General features: G+C 33.5%; 1 protein-coding gene across 13 annotated transcripts; it reads left to right on the top strand.

The window, feature by feature from the left end:
* The first annotated feature begins 152 nt into the window (after positions 1-152).
* Positions 153-14,842, top strand: LOC107490694 (pentatricopeptide repeat-containing protein At1g12620). 13 transcript variants are annotated; one of them, XR_008009434.1, is made up of 10 exons: positions 154-1,022; positions 1,120-1,297; positions 1,394-1,496; positions 2,617-2,745; positions 3,227-3,390; positions 4,835-4,975; positions 8,881-9,006; positions 10,587-10,861; positions 10,975-11,052; positions 11,152-11,706. XR_008009434.1 is itself a non-coding variant. In XM_052261568.1 (6 exons), exons 1-2 carry the CDS (start codon positions 7,089-7,091, stop codon positions 9,001-9,003), a joined length of 1,551 nt encoding a protein of 516 aa, XP_052117528.1. In that variant the 5' UTR covers positions 5,844-7,088; the 3' UTR covers positions 9,004-9,006; positions 10,587-10,861; positions 10,975-11,052; positions 11,152-11,535; positions 14,124-14,842. The 13 variants fall into 13 exon arrangements, 2 of the variants coding, with proteins under 2 accessions (XP_052117528.1, XP_052117527.1); XR_008009438.1 differs by lacking the exon at positions 8,881-9,006 and having other exon boundaries at positions 155-1,022; positions 1,400-1,496; positions 2,620-2,745; XR_008009437.1 differs by lacking the exon at positions 8,881-9,006 and having other exon boundaries at positions 155-1,022; positions 1,400-1,496.
* The last annotated feature ends 9,769 nt before the right edge of the window (positions 14,843-24,611 follow it).

The following is a 24,611-nucleotide window of genomic DNA, read 5'->3' as shown; positions in this document are numbered from 1 at the left end:
GAATATACAAATATATACACAAATCTATAATCCAATTTTATTAATATGCAAATCAAATCTAATTTGATTCAATAATCTTACACCGAATCTATATCCACAATTTTTTAATGGAATAAGCAAAATATGTAAATCAATTCGGACCCATGAATACCCGAGTCGTGAGTAAGGTTGGAAATGTATCCCACTCGCGCAAACACAGGACAAGAGTGAAGTACGATGAGTATGGCTAACTTATTCTTGTCCGAACACACCAACAAACTCGGCTTCCATTTCCGCTTTTACCCAACGAGCCGCCTTGCTCTTTAACCCCCAAAACCTCTCCAACCCTCGTTTCTCTTCACTTTCTCTCGCGTTTTTCTTCAATGGGCACGTCAGTCTTTACAATTCACCTCGCATACATGTTTCCCATTCTCACAATCCATTCTCTCCAATTATTCTTCATTTTGTTATGCGTCGGATCCTCCAATCGGTCGTTTTTCTTTGTTTTTTTCGTTTGAGAATTATGATCTGTGCTGTGCATTGTTTTATCCATATAATAGAAATATGCTAACTTTGAGTTATGGCTTCCTTCAATTTGTTCATTATGTGTTTAATTATTTAATTTATTATTGTTATTTTATTTGCCAGTGTGCTCTTCCCCCGCCCTCTTTAGAATTCCTTTTGAGATGGATTGGTTTAGCTTAATTTGTATTTAGAATAAAAATAAATGGCAGTTTTAGGTTTAAAAGTTAGTAAAAACAAAACCTGCATTGATATGTGATTACATTGAGATGTCACAATGGGTGATTTACATTGAGACTGAGGTTGTGAGGTTCCAATTTGTAGTCTTGCATTGTGCCTTTAAAAATTTTGACTTAGATGAAGTAGTTAAAAATTGAATGTTTTTCCTAAAGTATGGCAAAGGAATTGTACTTTTTTTTCTCTTAAAGAAAATGGGACAGTTGATGTTAATGCTTATGTGAATTTTGTTTGAATGCTAAATATCGAGGAGGACATTCGTTCTTTACAGCTTGATTCTGCGGGTAACTAAATATCCTTGCAATCTTCTCAATATCTTTTAGTGGTTTTCAACTATACGAGAGTGTTTAGGTTCCTAGTTCTAATATCCCCCCAATGCAGAAGAGACTAATGGACCTGTAAAGCTAGAGGATGTGAAGCCAGGAGTAGTTGATAAATCTGAACATATGGATGAAGGTTGGTAGTAAAAAAGTGGTTGATTCCCATTATTTTTGAAGGAGTATGCATTTCCAAGGAAGAACACTTGAAGTCAAAACAGAAAGTAGAAGAAAAGTCAAAGGTATTTTGTTTGTTGCAGGATTTTATGTAAAAAGATGTCATTCAGGCTCGGGTATGAAAATTTAGTTTAATTCTTAGCTACCGTCATGATTTTCAGGAGAAGGAAATAGAGTGGGGCAAGGGCTTGGCTCAGAAGAGGGAAGCTGAGGCTCAGCTGAAGGAACTTGAAATTGAGAAGGACAAGCTTTTGCCCGCAACAGGTATACAAAGAGGAACTAGCCTCTTGCCTAAGTTTTTGACTCATTTATAATGTAAATTGACAAAGTTTTTTATTTTGTCTCTTGAATCAATTGAATATTTTATCTCTTTTTTATAGCTTTTCTATATATGGCGATCTCCAAGCTTTACTGGTACATTTTATGAACATGGATTACTCTACCAAACTCTCAATGCTACTATGTTTTCTAAGCAAAATAAATGGATTTCCATGGCAATTTGAAATCGGCAAAGGTAGCAAGGTTAAGTATGAACTGGACAAGGCAAGTGGTTCACATCTTTCATTGCTTAAATTGTTCTTCTGTAGGTGTTGTTTCCAATTCAGCGCTTTTAGTTTGTGATTGTTAATGTTCTTTTTAGCATATCATGCAATATCATGCAATCATTTGCCGCCTTACTATACATTGCTACTTAGCAAGTGCATGTCGAAAAAGGATACTTACAAAGTGCTTTTTTTTATGATTGATAGTTTTTCATGTATACTGAAGCATAACTAACTCGTTAGTTGAATATCATAGGTTGATTAAGTTCTTTTTTTTATGGTTTTTGCTTATTAGTTCTCTGTTGTGCATTTTGTGTTAAATGAAAAATAACTTCTATATATTAATGCCAAAGTTTCACATTACAAGTTATGTGAAAGAAATACAATATAGAATCTCTGTTGCCTGAGCTATTTTTTCTGCATTATAAATAAACAAATATTAGCAACTCATTAAAACTCACGTAGGATATTAGTCCGATAAAAATCTAGATTAGAATTTACCAATGCATACCTCATTAGCATTTTCTCTATACAGAACCTCTATAGAAAAAAGAACATGGAAAATTAAACAGTAAGGTTTCTAATATTTGAAGGTGTATCATATGTTTACTAACTATGTATCCCTGCAACGAAGTTACATTCCCCCCCATTATATGTTTCGCGAAGTACAGGTGTACCATAGCAAAACAATTGTGTTTCTAAGGTTACACATTAACAGGAAGTAATAGTTTTGTTGATCGAATTATTGTATTGGTTCTAATATTATGTTATTATGTTTGTTAGTAGGTAAGACACATATTGGCTGTTTTATCTTCCATTGTTTAAACGATTAATTTCTTCAGTAGGTTTTTTGATCGAGAAGGAAAGCTTCGAGCTATTTATGGTGGTGGCCGGTGTCATCATTTGTTCTCAACTTTTGGTGCTGATGGCATTCCTTCCTGTGGTTTTGGATTTGGTGATGCAATTGTAGTGTAAGTAAATCTATAACTTTTATGAATTACTTCCTCCATCCTTCTCACTTTAATTTAAGTTTAGCACTAGGTGCATGACGCAAATCATGGGAAATTATGCAATTTATTATCTACAGTTCTTTAGAAAGCCATATCTTTTCATGTGATGTAATGGGTTTAAAGGCTTTTGACTCCAATAATATTCTCTTTCCTATTCCAAATTGTACAACTTGCAGTTAAATTGGTTTGTACTGAGATTTTTTAGCAATTTTAGAGCAAAGAAGATTACACCAAAGAAGTAAAAAAGTAAGAAGGGAGCAAAGAAGATAATGTATTTAAAGAAGGTTACTTACGTATAAGTTTTCAACTAATTCCATGCTTTTGTTGCTTTTTTATCGGACATAATTTGCTGGATACTGTTACTCTTCTTATTTTGACGAGAAATTGTTTTCTTAAAGTTTTGAGTGATTTCCTTATACCGAGTGTAATTCTTTTTGAAAAGCTTTGTGCAATGGGGGATGCTACTACGAAGAAGGTGCATTTTTTCCTTATATACTGAAGAGGCGTGGCAGTTCCTGATTTCCTGGAAGGTGACGTGTGTGGCGCTTGTTTTCTGAGACCCAGGCAAAGGCTGCTCAATGTGCAGAAGCTGTGAAAATGATGCTGGTAAATGGTAATTATGTGGGATTAATTAGCGCATATGATTAATTTGTTCCGCTATTTTGCTCTATGACGCCCAATTTTTGGTAAACAGTGTTTTTTTTTTGGGGCTTAGAGTTTTTGTTGATCCATGAAATAAACAAACATGGCTTTTGTCTTAATAATAATAATAATAATTATATCAAAGGTTTACTGTGCCCACCCACTTTAACATTTTAGCAAGTTTCGATAAAATTTCAAAAATAAATTATTCACCACCCAACTATTTTAATAGTTGTCCAACTTTTGCCCTTTTTTTTTTCCAAATTTTCGGTTATTTTGAATTTAAACCACACTTTTCTTTTATATATCTATTTTTTTTACATTTTGATTTTCAAATTTCATATAAATTTATGTGCAAAGATATTAGACCGTTGAAAATATGAGTTTAATTTGAAGTATTGACAATTTAAAATATTGTCCGAAATCATACAATTATATCTGTCTTTTTTTATGACTATTAACGCAGTTAACTTAAACGAGAATTATTTTTATTAATGTGTTATTACGTAATTGGATATATGTGTAAAATTTTTTTACATTGATAATATATCAAAATTAAATTCCAAAAATATTGGTGGAAAACTTTTGATTAGTTAAATATCATATTATAAAACTTATTTATCCATAATTTATGAATTAAACATTTACCTAGTCACTAAAATTAATTTTAAATACCTGTTTAAATTTCTTATGACGATGGCTTACTTTAAAAAATATTTTTTGTGTCATAAATAATAATAATAATAATAATAATAATAATAATAATAATAATAATAAATAAAAGCAAATACATTAAAAAATTATTTTAATTACCTGTTTAAATTTCTTATCGGGACTTTCTTTGAAAAAATTATATCCTTGCTTTTTAAATAATTGATTATTTGACAATAAATTAGTCTTACATTTCTTTATTTGTACTACATAACCATGTTTATTCCAAAAGCTTAAGGTGATTTTGGGGTTCACCAAAGATCAAACTCTTGACCTTTTGGATCTAGAGCTCTAATACCATGTCATGAAACCACTCATCCCAAAAGTTTAAGCTGATGGGAAAAGGTAACACTAATGGTCTAATACTGAATCTGACATTCTTAAACCTTTATTGTACACATTGTACAATTATTCTATTGGCTCTCTATACTTCCTCAAAAGATTATTTTCCTAGCAAACAGCTTTTGTATTTTCGTCATGAAAATGTAAATTACATCAGTTTGTTCTCCATGAATTAAACCAACAACAAAAACGTAGCCCACACTTACAAAATATAATTCGGCTAGCCTAATAAACATAATATCAAGCATTAAGAGAACATTAATCTATTGTATTGTACCTAATCACGCTCACCGTAGCATCCGCCAAATTTGCTATTCATGTTGTTCTCTAGTGTTTTTCAATTTCTCATCTCCAGTTAGCTATTCTGTGGCACCTATGAAGAAATCTGAGTTATTCACTTAATGGGAAGCTTGCAATCGAGGAGTTCCCAGTGATAGCAGCGGCCAAAGTTTTGAAAATCTTAAGAAAAATGAGACAATTGCTTCATGTAATTCAGGTATTTTTTTACTAAATTCTTAATTTACTTTTGCAAATTTTGAGTCGGCAACTTCATCTAAGTACATTATTGATTCTCCTCTAATTTTATCCAAACTTTTTCTTTTCTTTTTTTTTTTATTATCATTGTCTCAAAATACCATTTTATATATAGAAAAAAAAAAGACCTTTTGTTCTTTTTGTTAATCCGATGATTATTATGTTGAAATTTTGATACAAATATTTGGATATTTCTTATTGTGGTACTTTTACGATGAATTAATTTCTATTGTGTTTGGTATATATTAGAACTCTTGAAAGAATAATATTACGAATTTTTCTTTTAATTTTTTATAAAATTTTATAATCAATTACTCTTTGTTTCCTGGGAAATAAATGGTTGGATGTTCTTGAATTTTCCAAAATGTTTTTTTCGATTGAAACTATTATCACTTATCCTACTGCAATGCAAAGGACATATTTATAAAATAATTGTTGGTCGAATATTTTTCGACAAAATAAGTTGATTAATGTAAATCGAATCGAAGAGAAGGAGATCGATAATTGAAAGCTTTAATTTGCTAAAAGTTAAGGAAGTTCGAGTTTAATGAGTTGAAGTCTCAAGAACGAAGACATGTTTGTGTGAAGGTAGCAGTTATTTGAATCTGTATGTGGCGGGAATAGTTATTTTGTATTTGCTAAAAAAAACCACATTTGGTAATGTGAGATTGGTAGAATTGTTCTATAAATAGTCAAAGCTTGAAAGGAACAAAGGTTTAAATTTTTCTTCAAAAAACATTCTTACACTCTCGTATTCTTAGAAACTTTTTGAGTTTGCTTAGAGCTTTTTTTTTCCTGTAAGATTTTTTCTCTGTCTTTTAATTTCTTTTAAATTCCTTATAATTTTTTTTTTGCAATTTATTCTTCTTTTGCAAATCTTTGTTTTCTTCTTATATATTTTTGCATTGTGTTTCAAATTCAAAGTCTTTTGACTTTTGTTTGAGGCATTTTATTGCTTTCATTTAATTTAAAGTCATTCAATTTGTTTCCATTAATTTTAATTTCTAATCATTAAATTTCTTTTACATTTCAAGTCTTATCCTTATCTTTTTGTTCACAAAATAGGATTTTTGGTGCACATTTAGAAACTAGTACTCATAGAAAGGAATAGATTTCGCTCCCAAAATTTAGATATCGAACTAATTCAGATTTACTAAAAATCTGCATAACAGTAAATAAGAGTGAAAGTTCTTATGTTATAAAGAAAATATCAATAGAAACTTGTAATGTAATAGAGCAAAAGTCTCTGGTAGGTTATTCCAGACAAATTTATTGGATGATAAAACCCGAAGGAGTATGACATAAAAAAGTAAAAACCATTGTTCTCACCCTAGTGGATACACTACATTTTTCATTTTACGACACTCCTAAACTTTAGGGTATAATTGAGTCTTCTCTTAGAGCTGGCAACCCACAGAGTAGGATAGGGTTTGGACTCTATCCTAATTTTACTAGCGAGTTGAAAACTTTTTTAAAATTCTACCATATCCTACCTGGTTGAGAATCTCTCAATTCTAACCCTAACCGCACCCTAAAGTTCTAAATCCTATTCTACCCGATTCTACCCGCAAAAAAATAAAAATTTTTTAAACAAACATAAAATTCAACCATTCCAAATTTCATACATATTAATAAAATAGAAAATAAAAAACTAAGTTCAAATTAAAATTAAAAACAATAAAATTTTAAAGAAATCCAACATAAAATTAAAAATAATATGATCATCAATTAGTTTAGTGGTTATTTCAAATTTTTACAAAAAGAAGGTTGTGAGTTCAATAGTCACTTTTTTTCACTATATACATAATTTTTACATATATATTATATAATATATTAAGGGTGCGGCTAAGATAAGATAGAGTATATCTTGAACCCGTACCTTACCCTATCCGCAGGCAAACTCGCACTGTACCCTACCCTACCCGAAACGGGTCGAGTAGACAACCCTACCCGAACGGGTTGGTCCGGATTGAGTACCCGCGGTAGGGTATATATTGCCAGCCCTATTTTCTCACTCTCGTAGGTGAAAACACACTGCATTTCCTTTTACGTTACTCCTCTTGGTTGCAAAAATAATGTTTTCATTGTTCTCATCCTCACCAGTCAAATTAACGTATGCTCTTCAAATGCCAAAGCTCTTTCCTTATTCTGTTCCCCATTCCACTCTCCGTCTTTGCTTCCCTTCAACATCATCCCTACACTCTCACTCTCATCCCCAATCACTTGATGAAGCTGTTGATTCCTTCACTCGCATGCTCTCTATGCGTCCTCCTCCATCCATCATCCAATTCACCAAGATTTTGGGATCTCTTGCCAAGACCAACCATTTCCCCACCGCCATTTCCCTTTTTCAGCGATTGCAAGCCAGGGGAATCACTCCCAACTTATTTACTTTGAGCATAGTAATTAATTGTTGTTGCGGCATGGGTCGTATGGCGCTTGCTTTCTCTGTACTGGCCAAGATTTTTAGGATGGGTTTTCAGCCTGATACGGTAACATTGAATACACTCATTAAAGGTCTCTGTCTCGGTGGTAAGGTTGAAAAAGCACTGCACCTTCACGAGAGAATGCTGGATCAAGGGTTTCGGTTTAATGAAGTCACTTACGGGACCTTAATCAATGGACTCTGTAAGACCGGACACACAGCAGCTGCTATTCAAGTGTTGAGAAAGATCCCACTGTATGGGATTGTTCCTAATGTCGTAATGTACAGCTCAATTATTGATAGTCTGTGCAAGGATACACTTGTAAGTGAGGCTATTCATTTATACCTTGAAATGCTTGCTAAGGGAATTTCTCCCGACGTTATCACTTACACTACTATAGTTGATGGATTGTGCCTTGTGGGTCAACTAAAGGAAGCCATTGATTTACTAAATCATATGATGTTGAAAAACATTATTCCAAATGTTTGTACCTATAGTACTTTGATTGATGGACTATGTAAGAAAGGAAGAATCAAAGATGCTGAGAATGTGTTTGCTATTATGATAAAAAAAGGTGTGAAACCAGAAGTGGTTATTTATAATAGTTTAATGGATGGATATTGTTTGGTTAATGAGGTAGATAAGGCAAAGTATGTATTCAGCACAATGGCTCAAAGTAGAGTGTCTCCTGATGTTTGGAGTTACAATATCATGATCAATGGGTTGTGCAAAAGTAAAATGGTTGATGACGCCTTGAATATCTTTGAAGACATGTGTTGCAAGAACCTGTTTCCTGATCTGGTAACTTACAATACCCTAATTGATGGCTTGCTAAAATCAAGGAGAATCGATGATGCTTTGGAGCTTCTTCAAAAGATGCACGATGAAGGTCATCATTCGGCTGATCTAGTCACTTTCAACACTCTTATAGATGGCCTATGCAAAAATGGAAGAATTAAGGATGCAAAAGAGATTTTTGAACATCTTTCCACTAAACTCTATAATCTAGACACTTGGACATATAATATTATGATTGGTGCATTTTGCAAAGAGGGCCTCCTTGATGAAGCATTGTCATACTTGTCAAAAATGAAAGACAATGGTTGCTTGCCAGATGTTGTGACTTATGGAATAACCATCAGTGCTTTACTTGAAAAAGGTGAAAAAATTAAGGCTGAGAAACTTGTTCATGAAATGATATCTAAAGGTCTAGCTATATAAAGAAAAAAAGTAGGTGAGATTGTTAGACATCGCAAAATGTTTGAATCTGGTGTTACATAGCAATGATTTTATAATGATCATATTCCTCTTTTCTTTCTTTTAAATTGTTCCTGCCATTTATGGAAAAATTGTTTCTATTGGAGATATAGTTATTTGAAGGTTGAATCATTTTGTCAAACATTTACTTTTTGTGTTCAAGCCTTTATGGTATTTGCTCTAGCTCTACTATACAGATGCTAAACATAGTGAATCATTATGGACATGCATATGTGATCCCAATGGATTCTCTAAACTGGCGGTAGGTGGCCATAGCTCTAGTTGCTTTAATCCTGCAAATGCCTGAGAGGTATCTTCCTTTTTCCTTTTTGCTTCCATCTTGAAAGTTCATTAATGCTGCTAAATCAATTATTACTGAGCTTCTGCTAATATATATAGATAGGTTATAGATTATATATAGATAGATTAGATGCTTCTATTAATCTGTCTACTGTTTGATTTGAGAGCTACGAGTATATCTATTGTTTTGAAACTTGTTCTTCACCTAATATATAGGGGGTTCTCTAGGTTACAGAGTTCAATGTATCTATACAAACTAGAATTCATGTAGTTTCATGTAGTTCACATGGAAGGAGATCTATGTTATCCTAGCATTGTCAGTTGTTACTCAGCTATGCAGCACGGATTCAGATTGATAGGATTCAACCAATCAGTTTCATAGGTTTGCACTGCTTTCTACTGTTAGCTTCTTTCTCCTGGCATGGTCAGAGAAGTGGGTGAAGTCAAAGAGAGTGGGTGAGTTACTCGTTGCCCACTCTCCTTCTCTCTTTTCCTCCCCATCTTACACTTTCTTTAATTTTTTCTCTAAAACTCAGATGCCCTTTCTTCATCAAATTTTGAAACCTCGCGGTACCAATTCTTTTTCTTCAACCTATCGCAGAAGTTACTTCAGGAAAATGCCGCAGCTCGATTCTAACTCACTTCGCGCATTCACGCTCCGTTGAGCTGCTCACTGTCTCAATCGTTGAAGGTGATTACGAGGAGCATGGGCAACCCGACGTGATGACGAAGCTGGTGGAGTTTCCAAGCGTGGAAGTGAAGGAGAATGATGTCTGTGCTCACTGTTTTTGCCTGTGACGTGTCGGTCTGGAGAGAGTTTAGTTTTGAAGGGAATACTGTAGAGCCTCGTTTATTGGACTGCTTAATCTTTATATATTAAATAGATATGAAAAGCTAGGTTTTGCCCTCATTTTCTTCCCTCCATATTCACTCTTCTCAAACCCTTTTGTGCCGTTGCGTCTTTCTCTGCCAGATCTCTTCCTACTTTCATTGTCGTCACTGCAGCGATGCCTAGTTTTGACTCTCCCAACTGGGGTGGCCGGCCAAGCACGTGAGCGACACTTTCTTTAAGTTCTTCGAAGAAAATTGCCATGTCTATTGTCGGTCCAGTCCCGTTGTTCCATTCAATGACCCTAGCCTTTTATCAATTTTTTTTTTTTTGACATTGTAGTTTGTTCATGTGAATTGCTTTCGTTACTTTGAGTGTGGTTTGACTATTTTTTGGATTGATTCATATTTAATGTATTAACTAATTAGGAATTTTAAGATGATTTTGTTATTGTTAAAATGGTCTCACTACTCACTAGATGCTCAGAAATAAGCATTTTAAGTATTATGATTAGCTTCAAATACTCTAATATGAGGAAAAAAGAAAGAATCAAAGTGCTAACTTATTGGCATATAAAGTAAATCTAAATAGTGAGAGATGTCTTTCTCTAGCACTTTCATTTGTTGATAATTCACTAATTCTGCATCTATTATTTGTGTTGATTTATTGCTTTAGGTGTATCCTGAGGTTCACTCAACAATTTATTTTGAATAGCTTTTTGATATGTTAATTATATTCAAACTATTGAAACTTATTTGCAGGATAAGTTGAGGGAGAGTGAACGGGAGCTCCGAAAAGGAAGGAAAGAGAAGAGCATGAAATGGAAAGGGTGTGGGTGAAAATCCAAAGAAAGGAGGCAATCACTTTTTTTTAAGCTTTACTTGTGGAGACAATCAAAGACCCTTTGGTATCACTTTCATTCTATATTTGGTACCATAAACTCTTCCACTAATGGTACCTGAACTTAACATGTGGACTTGGAGATGTTGTTGGTTCCTTACCAAAGACTTTGGCTCAGCACGGACATAGAGTTATGGTAATATGTTGTATCCAATATAGCTTGGTAGAATACTTTGATAGTTTCTAAGGTTCTTTTATATGAATGTTTTCTTTTAAAACTTATTGCTCTCTTTTCTTTATTCTTTGTAGGTTGTAGCACCTCGATATGGTAATTATACCGAAGGACAAGATACGGGAGTATAGAAAAGAAACAAAGTAGATGGTCAGGTGTGCAGCAGCCACTCTATTTCTAATCAGTTATAATTTGTAACTCTTTTAATTGCTATTGCTTTGACTTTGTAATTCATTATTTTTTTCATTTTACAGGACATGGAAGTATTATATTTCCAGGCTTATACTGATGGTGTTGATTTTGTTTTTATTGACAATCCAATACTTAGCCATATAGAGAATAACATATATGGTGAAAATCGAGTGGTAAGTTTGATATAAACTATAACATTGCCTAATACCTAATGGTAGTGTAAGGAATATATTATGTGAGGTTACCTCCTAACAATAACAATAACAAATGTTACGCTATTTACTTTCATTAAAGTGACGTCATTATTATTGCTACCCTTATTGTTATCATGGACGGAATCTAAGCATAAGCTAGAAAATGATCCTCAAGGACATCCAACAAATCCTGATCTAGATCCGGCTGACACAGAAAAGATCTTTCGGTAACATATCAAGATGCTTCAGGAAGTAAGTGACTATGTCTGAACTATTTTGTGCGAGTTTTTCTTAGAAGGTATGGCTTATGTCTAAGGCTCTCAGCAGGTTTTTGGTTTGTAAAAGAGTGTGCTTACTGTATGAATCAGTAACAACATATGCAGTAGTTGCATCTTCAATTTCATGATTTCCTTTTTAATTCTCTGTTTTTACACATTCAAACTTTATATTATAATATGGAATTTTGTTATTGCTGTTAAATTTTGTTATAATGTTTTGTGTTTGTTTCAACTCCGCCTATGTTACACTTGCGGTACATAGCCGGTCCCAAGCCCGGATAAAGGAGGAGGGTTGTGTTAGGTCTTCGGCAACCAACATAAAAATATAGCCGGCCGAACTCTCATGACATGAATCATGACATGTTTTGTGTTTGTTTCGAGTTTGGAGGTTCTTGTTGCCAATCTCTGAACACATGTACCTTACGTCTCCTGTTAGGTATAGCTAGCTGGCATCTTACATCAACAATGGATGGTGTTGGAGCACTTTCAATTCATTAGCTAATTATATAGCTAATTCGATCCCTATATATAAGACCAAGATCTGGCATTGAGATTAATGTTTCAACAGCCTAGCATTGCTCTTTAAATTCATAATTAAATTATTATATTATTCATAATTAACCCCCATTGAACAAGCCCAGCTAGAACGTTTATATAAGCCTAGACAAGACAAGAATAATCTCTGCCAATTTAGACAAATAATTAAGGAAATGTAGAAGAGTATAGTTGGATCAGTTGTGCTATTTTTGAATATGTTTAAATGTCAATTTTTTGAAATTTATAATAGAAGCATTAAAAATTTGAAGTAGTCTTTTTATTTTCAATTTTTTTCTAAATTATTCATTTTATTTTTTTAAAGTTTGAATGTATGTCTTTTTAAAAAAAAGAAAAAAAATCTCTATAATTAATTTGTTAAAAGTAAAAATGATAGCGTTTTTCTTCTATAATTAATTTTTTATTTTTATAAGATGCCATTGTAGGTGTAACTAGCTAGGTCTTGGTAAAAAAGAAAAAAGATCATAGTAAGTAAAACTACAAATATATATATTTGCAGCTAATGCGATTGTGTTTATAGTCTACTTCCAAGAGTAACTTTTCGCTTCATCCATAATAATAGAGAGGAACTTGAGGTGATTTCAAAGCTTTCACTGCACTTCTTCAACTCCCTCCTTCTTCTTTTTGTTTCCTTGGATTTTTTTAATTCAGTTATTTTCTTGCTTTTAAGTTTGGAAATTTTTTCAGTCTTTGAAATTTGGATAGAATTTTAATCTCTATTTTTGTCTTGATTTTCAAAATGATTATTGTATTAGGCATGTATTCTTTATCGGAAACTATTTTGAGTTTTAATAGCTGGAACAAATTTTTTATTTTGTAAACAATGTATGAAAAGCATTAATTAATAGTTAATGAAAAAGAAGCCAGTGGTGTATAATAGTTTATGAGAATATTCGGACAAAATTGTATTATTGGTTAGTGCAAGTATATCAACAAATTTAATGTATGCATGAAAGTTTTAAGGAAATTGTGATATGCTTTTTATATTTCATTTTTGTTATTTTTTTCTATTTTTATATTTTATTTGTTGTTGTTGTTACACATTCAAGTCTTTTTATCAATTAAGTCCAACCAAATTAAATAATAAGACTTAGAATAATACTAGTCATAACTGATTTTTGTTATGTTAAACCAACTTGGTTAGACTTGGTTAACAAAAAAAATTGGATGTATAGCATTATTCTCTAAATTTAATAGAAAAGAATCAGACTAAGGCCGTGCGAATAGGGGTGGCGATTTCCAACAATAGGGCGGGTATCCGCGGGAATTTACCCGCCAGAAGATGGATTTGGCGGTGATTTTCCCTCTGCGAGGACGGGGACAGGGACATGTAGTCCGGTATGATAAACGGCCTCTCTTCTCTCACCGCCGTCTGCCACCCTCTTGCCTCCTCACCGCCGCACTCTCCCTAAGCACTGCCTCTCCCTCTCACTCTCAAAGTCATCGGCATTGCGCTTCTCCCTTCGTCGTCGTCCAGAGGAGAGGAGAGCCATCTTCACGCCGCACGCCTGAGAAGAGAACCGTAGCCACTTCGTCGCCGTCCAGAGGAGAGGATAGCCGCGCCACGCGCCTGAGGAGAACCATCGCAGTTTTCGTCGTCGTCTAGAAGAGAACTGTCAGAGGAGAGCCGCTGCCACTCACCTTCTTCCTCTCACTGCGTCGCTCACTGCTTCCTGCTCAAAACTTCGCTGCCTCTGCTTCTGCTCTGCCGTTGCTCACTGATTTTAACATATGTTTTGATTTTTAATTGATGAAATTGCTATGATTTGAATTCTATTAATGTGAAATTGGATTTAGGTATAGGGTTTGTATTCTGTTAATTGATAAATTTGGATTTAGAGATAGATTTTATTGCTGTGAAATTAGACTTAGGATTTGGGATTTTAATTCTTACCGGAAAATTAATACTAAATTTAGGGTTTGGACTATGTTAAATGTTAATTATCTTTTATTTTTCAATTTTTCTGTTATTTTTAAATGTTCTCAAAATTTTTAAAAAATTCCTAGATATCTACAGAGACTCTGATCCCTAGTGGATATGGGGTCCCCGTTACCCATCGCGGGGACGAGGCGGGGGCAAAGACGGGGACGGATTATGGGTGGCGGGGCAGGGGGCATGTCACCGCCCCCCATGAGGATCCGTTGCTATCCCTACGTGCGAATGCACTCTTCAACTCATTGCATTCTAGTTTAGCCAAGGTTTTGAAAATCGAATCGATTATCGAACCGTTATAGTCACTAGTCTACTAATCCAGGGTGTTCACGCGAAGAGTGAAGGAGGCTGCAGGCTTTTCTTTTTCGGGACACCATGAAACGACGTCTTCATTCGAACTGGTCGATTTCAGTTTGATTGGATGGTTCAACGGTTTAGTGCCGGTTTTTTGCTCCAGCGGTTTCTATCTGTGAGATGAACCGCTATTGCTGTCGGTTCACAGTCAGACCGATCCATTTTCAGAACAATGTTCATTTCAGATAGGGGTGTACATGGTCCGGTTCGGTCCGAAAACCTGGCCCAGCCTCAAACACTTTAAGGGCTAATTTGGTGTGATTTTACCGGGTCTAGTGCCGGGTAAGGATCTCAAAAATAGACTTGGTCATTATTTTGGGTTGGGTCCGAGCCATAGCTCGGGTCACCCGAACTCAACCCGGTGGCCCGGTCATCATACACAATTAATATTTTGTATTATTAGTAATGGATAATGACTATTCTTATGTGGAGTTTAAGTATTGTAAACTTTAATATTTTGTGTTATTAGTCATTATAAGACTATAAGTTAATGTTTTATGTTTAAAATGCATAAGACTTTAGACTAATGACATAATATTGTGTTATTTGTATTGATTTAAATATTTGGTGCTATTAGATAATATTAGTATTGATTATGGTTATGCTTTAATTTTAGAGAATTGTTGGTTTTTGTTATATTTTTCTAAGTGAATTTTACCATGTCAAATAATAGTTGGAGTCTTGGAAATTTGGATATTTTCACATGCTAGCTAGCTTACAAGAAGGTATCAAGGTAATGTAATGTTAATGGTCCGATTTTCACCTGATTTTTACCCGGTATAATTGTGGCCCAAAAGTGTATAAGTTTTATCGGGTTTAGGACCGGGTTTGGGTCCAACAAATAGGTCCGGTATATATTTCGGGCCGAGTCTAGATCACATCAAACCCAGTTTCACCTGACCCATGAACACCCCTAATTTAAAACTTCAGAACCTTCACTAGGCCTGGTTGTTGAGCAGGGTCTGGATCCGAATAAGTGCTTCCAACAAGAGGAGTATGAAATGAAGCAACAATAGAGATAGGCATAGACCCAATCAGTCACCCAAAAAAAGAAATAGGCCTAATCAAGAGTGGAAGAATGAGGAAGGCCCCTGTTTGGCTAAAGACTACCATACGGAAAAGTGAGAGCGAGAACACAATAGGAATGAGGAACAAAGGGGTGTTTGGCTAAAGACTACCATACGGAAAAGTGAGAGGGAGAACACAATAGGAATGAGGAACAAAGGGGTGGGTGTTGCAATGTAATTCTCATGCACAATAATCATTTTCCTGTTTCATACCTTCTTCAATTTCTCTAATTCTCACTGCATTAATTCTTAATTTTGTGTTTGTGAATTCATCTCTTGATTGCAAGAATGTTGTCATTGTTCTCATTCTTACGAATCATATTAAGGTACTCTCCTTATTCTGTTTCCCACTCCGCTCTCTGTCTTTGCTTTTCTTCAACTTCATCCCTACACTCTCAGTCACAATCACTTGATAAATATGTCGATTTCTTCACTCGCTTGCTCTCTATGCGTCCTCCATCATGCATCAACTCCTTTAACATGATTTTGGGGGCTCTTGCCAGGAGGAATGATTTTGCCACCGCCCTTCCCTTGGTTCAGCTGTTGGAAGCTGGGGGATTTCAGTTTAATGAAATTACTTATGTGACCTTGATTCAGGGACTCTGTAAGATCAGACACACCTCAACAGCTATTGAAGTGTTGAAAAAGATCCCAATGCATGGGATTGTTTTTAGGGTGTGTGCAGTTGGAGTATTTCCAGGAATTTTGAAATGGGAATATATTATTCACATGTTTAGTTCAAGATTTAAAAAATTATTTTTGAGTATGTTTTATTTCAAAGAATTAAATTACCACCAATTTTATTCTCATCTTCCTCCTAGTTATCTTTAATTCCAATGGGAATGGAATGTGTATAATAGAAGAAAAAGACTAAATTACCTCTATTATGTAATTAGGTTTCACCTTCTTTTTCATTCTTCTCTGAAAGGAACGAAACCCTAGCAGAGCATTTTTTTCTCCCAAATCAGTGAGATTTCACCAACGCTACCGCCACCGAAGCGCGCACCAGCGCCGCTGTTACTCTTAACAGAAGATTCGTTTCCTTATCTTTTCCGATTCATGTTTGCACTATTTTTCTCTGTAAATTTTCTTCGAATCTCATATTAAGGTTTGAGTTTTTCGCCAAATAAGTGGAGGCTTCACCAATGCCACCGTTACCCTAAACAGAAGACTGGTCTCCTTCTCTTCTTCGAGTTCATGTTCGCATCCATTAAATAAATAAAATTTGAAGAATTCAAGTTATAGACATTATGTTATTAATTCAAGGTTTCAACTACATTGTGCTAAAACTCAACACAAGTACACGGCTAATTGAACATTATAGAATGCATTTGTTGATTGGGTGAAAGCGAGGATAATATAATAGGGAACAATTTCACAAACTATAAAATGTTCATCTATTTGTTTTTAATTTGTTTAATTAGTAGGTTTATAGATATAATGGTTTTGTTCTCTTAATTTGATTATGTATCTTTCAATAAAACATGCAATTTCTCGGTTGTTAAATTTTTAAACCAAGAAAAAAGATACAATAATGGAAATGTTACTATGAAAATAAAAGGGAAAAATTATAAAAATGATCAATATTCCTATTTTCATGTAAAGCAACAAAACAAGTATTGCATTAAGTTGTGCAACTTGTGATATTAAAAGAGGGGAGGGGAGAAGAGAGAGAAAGGAAGGGGGGAGGGGGTTTATATACTTATATATCCTTGTTTTAATTTACAAGGGTATTAATACTTTTAATATATTGAAAAACAATCATTTTATATAAATTTTAATATTTATATAAAATAATCACACTTCAAATAATAATTGAATTCATATTATTATCGAACTTTATAAAAAAATATAATCAAACTAAATTCATATTTATAATAAAATTTTATAAATAATATTATATAAATTAAAAATAGATCAAATACTTAAATAATTAAATAATTTTATTTTCAAAGAAAATAATAAAAATATCTAAAGAATTGTTTGTCAGCCCAATAATTTCTGTGTTCTACTTCCATGATCTTATGTCTAAAACATAATTGTTTCCCGAAAAAAAAAATTAAATGAAGATCACTCACAACAAAATACAGAAAATAAAACATAACCATTAATAGAGTATCATTTTTTAACAAATTAATGAATTATCCTACAGAAGAGTCAAAAATCAACATCATTTGGTAAACGAACAAAATACACAAATATAAAGAATACTCATAATTTTTTATCAATAAAAGTGGAGTTACTTTCACAAATATTTAATAAAGAATTATCAATCGACAACCTTCTTTCAAAGGAGGTCACTAAATCCTTTGCCAACATAAATTTGCAGTTCCAAACTTTATACATAATTAATTAATTAATTAACTAATGCTTATTAATTACAAACTCATCATTATTTTTTGTTCAATAAACATGGAAGCGGAATAAAAATGATGAAAAACAAAATGAAAAAGAGGGTAAAACTAAAAGAGGCTACACTAAAACAAATATCAATTACTACATTGGCCTAAAAGACAAAAAAAAAAATGCAACCTTAAATATTACGCTCCATTAATAATGAGGTTCGATAATGACTAGTTTAATTAAACATACTAAATTAAATTTAACAGCTATTTAAGTACATGAAAAAACAATAATTGGGTTAGGAAAAGCCTACAACATTCTCTCTGAGAAGCGAGAACACTATATCGCTTCAAATCACAACCCATATTATGTCTCCTCTATGTTCCCTCTATGTGACCACATGCACAAACTCTACCATGCCATCACATTTTTACATGTATAGAAAATTTAATACTTCTACACCATAGGACTCCCTTTTTTATTTTGTTTAATATCAATATAGGCCTTTAATTCTAAATTATTTGGGGTATTCAAGAGGATGAATTTCACATTATCCTGAGTTTCCTGCTATTTAATTAATAAAATCCAAAGTTATGGTCTAAAGTCTAAACAGAATAAACTGTTCTTTTAATGGTTTTGCTAAAAATGTTTTTCTTTCATGTATGTTGCTAATGACACATTTTCGTGAACCACCAGCCTCATTTTTCTCAATTCCATTTCTTCAGTTGTTATACAATGCTCTCTGGATGAAACTACACCTCCTGCAATTTTAAGGAACTAAAAATAGACTTACCGGTTAATAAAACATGAACAATCAAAATCCTTCAATGCTAGAGAGGAAATTCTTTATTTGTACATTCACCTTTTCAAACATCAGATTCTTAATTGAGTTTATCTTAATATGTAACACTCTTGAGTAAATTTCAGCAAGGTTGAAAAAATTCCCCAAAAAAGAATAGGAATGCTATCTGGATGTGTTTATACTTCTTGTAATGAGCTGACATTATAAGACCATTCTCAATTTTGACTGACACCTCTTAGTTCTTTATGAGGAAAAATATCTTATTCAACTACAAACTGTGATAATGCAAGGATTGAAAATGACAAGGAAGCTAAAATAATGACACAACTCAAAGTTTTGAGTAAAGTAAAGATAATGCAGTGGTTAAATCGATGGCCAATTTACTAATGCCAGTGAAAATAGAAAGTTACAAACAAATCATAAAATAAAAATTGAATTTTGTAAATAAAAGTAGTGAATCCCTACTTTGAAAATCCGTAAAATGCTCCATTTTTTCCTTTCACATCATAATACACCAATGAACTTACATAACAATTAGTCTAGCTAAGAAATTTACATCATAACAATTTATTAATAACCATTATTGATATTATGTCATTCTCAATATACTAATTGACCATGAAGAAACTAAATGACAAGAGATTGAAAACTACAAAACACTTTAAAAGAAATACAAGGTCATCTAGATGAAGCCCATACCGCAATTTATGTAATAGAGAAGCAACAAAACTAGCAATTGAGCAAGCACACTACCACATTTTTTATCTATTGTAACATATTTTCAAGACAACACTTTAAAAGAGTTGCCTAAAATAAAAATAGACAACATTTTATACTAGTTGTTAGTAAATAGATCTATTACAACATATTTTTAACCAACATATTATAAATGATGTCTTAGATAAATAAAACACACTTAACAAGCGTTGTTCTATCAAATATATAAAGACAATTATTATAAAGTCAATATGTTACATTTTCTAGGTGTTGTCTTTAAATTTATTTTAAACTTCGCCTCCTAAGTGTTGCCTAAAAATTTTAATACCTCTCTCAGAAATAAATCTTATAATTGTTATAGCTTTGCTTCCCAGTTTCCAGTTTTCCATCGATTTTGAAATAAAACGAATTCAACTTAACAGGAAGTAATAGAAGTATTTCTCAAACGAGAACGAACAAGGAAAGGGGCTAGGTTTAGGGTTCTATATTGTGCTGAAAAAAGTGAGCACGGCGATGGAGAGGGACACGGAGAATGACGAAGAGAACGAGAGAAAGGGAGATCTGCCATTGAAGCAGGAAGAAGAGAAAGATGGAGAAGGCGACAATGGAGAGAGAAGTCGCCACCGCCGCTTCTTGCACCTCTAGAGCTATCTTTGCCTTGCGCTGCTGTTACCGATTCTACCTTGCGCTGCCGGATCCGCCGCTGCTGTAATCCATCTTCTCTGCCTTGCGCAGCTTGAGTCATATCTGGTCGTCGTCGGCTCGTCAATGTCTCACGTCCTCGCTGCTCTGCCTGAGCCGTCTCTGCTGTAATCCTCACTGCTCGCTGCAATCATGTCTCAGGTTAGGGTTTTTTCTCCTTTGTAATCTTAGGAAGCTAATTCTATTCTCAGATTGGGGAAATTGAAGAATGTGTTTATTATCTAATCATGTCTCAGGTTAGGGTTGCTCTTATGATACTGATGGCTTACCTTTCATACATGCTTGCTGAGGTGAGAATCTCCTTTTAATTTTAATGGAGGTATTTTTCCATGTCTATTCATTACTGATGCAATTAATTCCAATACTAATAATTTTATTTCAGGAGTCACAACCAAGTACGTCAAAAATTTTAACATGTTTGATTTATTATGAGATTACTGATCTGAATTAACCTATTGCAGGCATGTTTTTGCAACATTGTCATTCATTGCTGAGATATTTATATTCCTTTATGTGGGATGGATGCATTGGACATAGAGAAGTGGCGATTCATAAGTCAAAGGTAATACTAACATTTCTAGATTAATAAACTTTGTAAAACGTGAAAATTTTAATTAACATTTTTGTCTCTTGATTCATTAGTCCTGAAAAATCAGTTGGGATCAGTTCAGTGCTTCTAGGAGTTATCCTAGTTGAAAGAGCAGCATTTGTTTTCCCTCTCTCATTCTTATTCAATTTGCTCCAAAAATCCCCACATGTGAAAATTGACTTGAAGCAACAAGTATGTGTTTTCTTTCCTTGTTTCAATTTCTTTTCAGAGCCTTCCTTCGTACATGACTCCTGTCTCCTATGATCTTGTTTCACAGGTCACAATCTGGTGGTCTAGTCTCATGCGAGGTTCTGTTTCTATAGCAGTTGCTTACAACCAGGTGAAGTAATCAAACTTCATGGCTAGATTACAAAATCCTCATCTTATATTTATATCTTCCATCACACATCCACCAATAATTACCAGTTATATATAAATCTCTCTTACAATAAAGAATGACTTTTAAAATTTTACTATAAAATAAAAATAGGACAAATTAAATAGGTATATATGTGTGATTTACTAGGCTTCTTTGTGCAATTTGATTAATTACATGCATAGCCTACCTTGACATGACTAAGTAACAATTAAAAAGTTTCGTTCATATGCTGAAATTAATCATAATCCGTTAGAAAATACTATCTAATGTAGAAGAAAATGTGAAGAAGCTTAGTATAATCATAAAATTAATCGAAGATATCCAGAAAAAACCATGTTGATAAAAAAATCCATTCTTAGAATTGGTGTACTATCACACTCAGAATCCCTTAACATTCCTGAGGCACCACTGCACCTTTGGCTGCTAACTACACTGTGTGCATCACACTTGTAAAATATGAATAAGTATATAGCTAAAATCTTGCTTATATATGTATTTATTTGTTTTGACATCTCAAATTATTGCTTTGTTGAATAGCTGAAGAGGCAGGAGAATTATTCTTACATGGTAGTTATATCTACTAATTCTTCTCCTTCCTATACAAGGGTTCAGATCAGTATTTCTTTTGGGAGTTTTATAAAAAGCAGGTTTTACTTTCATGCTTTTTCTTCATCTAATTTATTCACTTATTTTCCTATGCATATTTAGAATTGGTCTAAATTATTAGAGTTAAAACCTGCAATATCTATAGGTTTTAGCCCATGATTAATTATAGTTTCCCAATGATGGTGTAATTTTACAGTGGTAACTGGTAAGTGGTAATCGAGAGAAACGTTTTTGTTGCATGCCGCAGAAATAAGAGAGGGACAAAACACAAAACTATTGCCCGATATTTTCGTAACGGCATTTAATTGTGACACACACTCTCAGCACTGAACACACCACACAGCCTGTCGAAGAACACTTCAACCTTCTCTTTCACTTCTTTCGACCCCATTCCCATTACTCCCAACAACATTCAATTACGTACTCCTTCTCTTTCCATTTTTCACTTTCCCTCCTTCTTCCAATCTCTTCCAATTTTGATTCTGAAAACCTGAGTCTATTACGCGCTTATCAAATTAGTTTTCGAGTGTTGATTATATAGTCCAGATCGTGATCCGACGGAGAATCTTGATTCGGCAACGAAGTGGAATCTCTTTCGTTTCGATTTTTAGGTGAGTGAGTCAATGTAGCTTAGCTTAGCTTCTGATTTTCATCCATTGTTTTGCTTTACTCAGCTTTGTTATGGTTGATGAGAAATTCTGGTAATGAAAATTTTTCTTCTTTGATGAGAAATTACTATTTAATTAATTATGATCCTATTAAATCACTATAATGTTTTATTTTTATTGTGTATTCGCTGGCCTGTGCTTTAATCATTAAATGATGTCAATTTTAGGGCTTGGAATTTAATTATTGTTGGTAGAAACTTAATTTAGGGAACTTAAAATTAGATTCATAGTTATTGTAGGTGTTGGAGTTGGCTGAGAATGCTTCCGGTTCAATCAATTTACTGCTAGGTTTTTCATAATGCTTCCAATTACCTTTACTTTTTCTTTTTCTCTGCTTAATTGAACTTACTTCTTCAGGGAGGAGGAAGAGGTTGATAGATTCAGCAAAGTGCAAGAGAGTTTCTTGACAAGTTCTTCAACTCTTAGTATACTTGAATTCATGTTAGTGGTCAAAACTGTTATACTTAGAACTTTCATGAAAATAAAGCAATTAGTGATGTGTTGTGTGCGGTAGAGATTCTTTTTCTCTTCATTTTTTACATTGATAAATTCCTATTTATAAACTCTGCTTCTCCATGCTCGTTGTTTCAGTTTATCGGTGTTTTCTCCATGCTCATTGCATCGTAGGAATGCCTTTCTTTATTATATATCTTATCAAACTTCATGATTCTAATTAATGAAGAAATTTAGACAGAAAATTAGACATGAATGAGTATTTCATCTCTTCTCGATGGACAGAAAATTAGCTTATTTCATCTGTTTAATTAATTTTTATATGTTATCTGCTCGAGTGTAGATGTAGATTGCAAAAGCAGAATATGATGAATCAGGTCCATCAATCGTTCACAGGAAATGCTTCTAATATTTTGAAGCTTTCAACAAGTTACAATTCACATTTGTATTACATATAATACTATCAGTTGATTGAGGAGTTCTCCTTTTCCTATATTGTTACCATTTTTTCCATGTTTCTATATTTTAAAAGCATAAGCTAAGCAAGATGTGAAAGAGTCTTTATTGAATTATTTTTTATCCTCATTACCATTTTGTTGTATAATAAGAACTATGTATTGTTACTATTCAATTTGGTTAAACCAACCATTTTTTGCAAGAATATTTTTATAGTAGATATACTGCTATATATCTGACATAATTCACAGTATTAAGTGGATGAAATAGAAGCATAAGAAAAAAGCAAAGAACCATGCTCTGAAAGGTCTTGTTTTTAATGTTATAGGTCTCATTTAATTTGAGTCGAACCTTTTGGTTGTGTTGGCTGTGTGATGTCCTCAGATGGCTGTGCTTATTGAACAATTTGAATGAATGTTTATTGTGTTTGTTCTTTGTCTGTGTCCAAAAGGAAGAGGATGAAGCATGAATTAAGAAGGCGCTTGTGACACTGTGAACTTCATAGAAGAAAAGATTGGTTTGACGAGAGAACAACTAATACAATGTTCACTGTTTGTTTCCATCCAGCACCAAGGTTTTTATTTTCCCCTTTATATTTTGTGATTGTGTGACTGTTTTAAAATTTTGATCTTAGGCATAAAGATAGTTTTGTTGTTATCAGGATCATGAAAGCATCTTTATCGTCTCAATATGAACAAGACTAAGCTGCAAAGGTAGAATTTGATTCACAAAGAGACGATGGGTGTGATTCTCAAGCGTCAGATCATTAATGATTTGATTTTCTAATGTAATGATGAGCGGATAATTTATATGCTTTTTGGCATTCTTTTTAGTATGTTTTTAGTATGTTTTAGTTAGTTTTTATTATATTTTTATTAGTTTTTAGTTAAAATTCACTTTTCTGGACTTTACTATGAGTTTGTGTGTTTTTCTGTGATTTCAGGTATTTTCTGGCTGAAATTGAGGGACCTAAGCAAAAATCTGATTCAGAGGCTGAAAAGGACTGTAGATGCTGTTGGATTATGACCTCCCTGCACTCTAAGTGGATTTTCTGGAGCTACAGAAGCTCAATTGGTGCGCTCTCAACTGTGTTGAAAAGTAGACATCCTGGGCTTTCCAGCAATGTATAATAGTTCATACTTTACCCGAGATTTGATGGCCCAAACAGACGTTCCAAGTCAGCTCAAGAATTCTGGCGTAAAACGCCGGAACTGGCACAAGAATGGGAGTTAAACGCCCAAAATGGCACAAAAGCTGGCATTTAACTCCAAGAAGAGTCTCTATACAAAAATGCTTCAGTGCTCAGCCCAAGCACACACCAAGTGGGCCTGGAAGTGGATTTTTATGTCATTTACTCATCTTTGTAAACCCTAAGCTATTAGTTCTCTACAAATAGGACCTTTTGTTATTGTGTTAGACATCTTGG

Source organism: Arachis duranensis, chromosome 5 (genome assembly GCF_000817695.3).
Source record: "Arachis duranensis cultivar V14167 chromosome 5, aradu.V14167.gnm2.J7QH, whole genome shotgun sequence".
NCBI lineage: Eukaryota > Viridiplantae > Streptophyta > Magnoliopsida > Fabales > Fabaceae > Arachis > Arachis duranensis.
Note: the sequence above shows the minus strand (reverse complement) of the source record. Positions and strands in the feature narration are given on the sequence as shown.

Excerpts from the sequence above, each read along its gene's own strand:
- LOC107490694 (XM_052261568.1), top strand. The coding sequence starts at position 7,089 with ATGTTTTCATTGTTCTCATCCTCACCAGTCAAATTAACGTATGCTCTT. Across the intron at positions 8,599-8,962 it reads CAGTGCTTTACTTGAAAAAG|GTGGCCATAGCTCTAGTTGC; the intron begins GTGAAAAAATTA and ends AACTGGCGGTAG.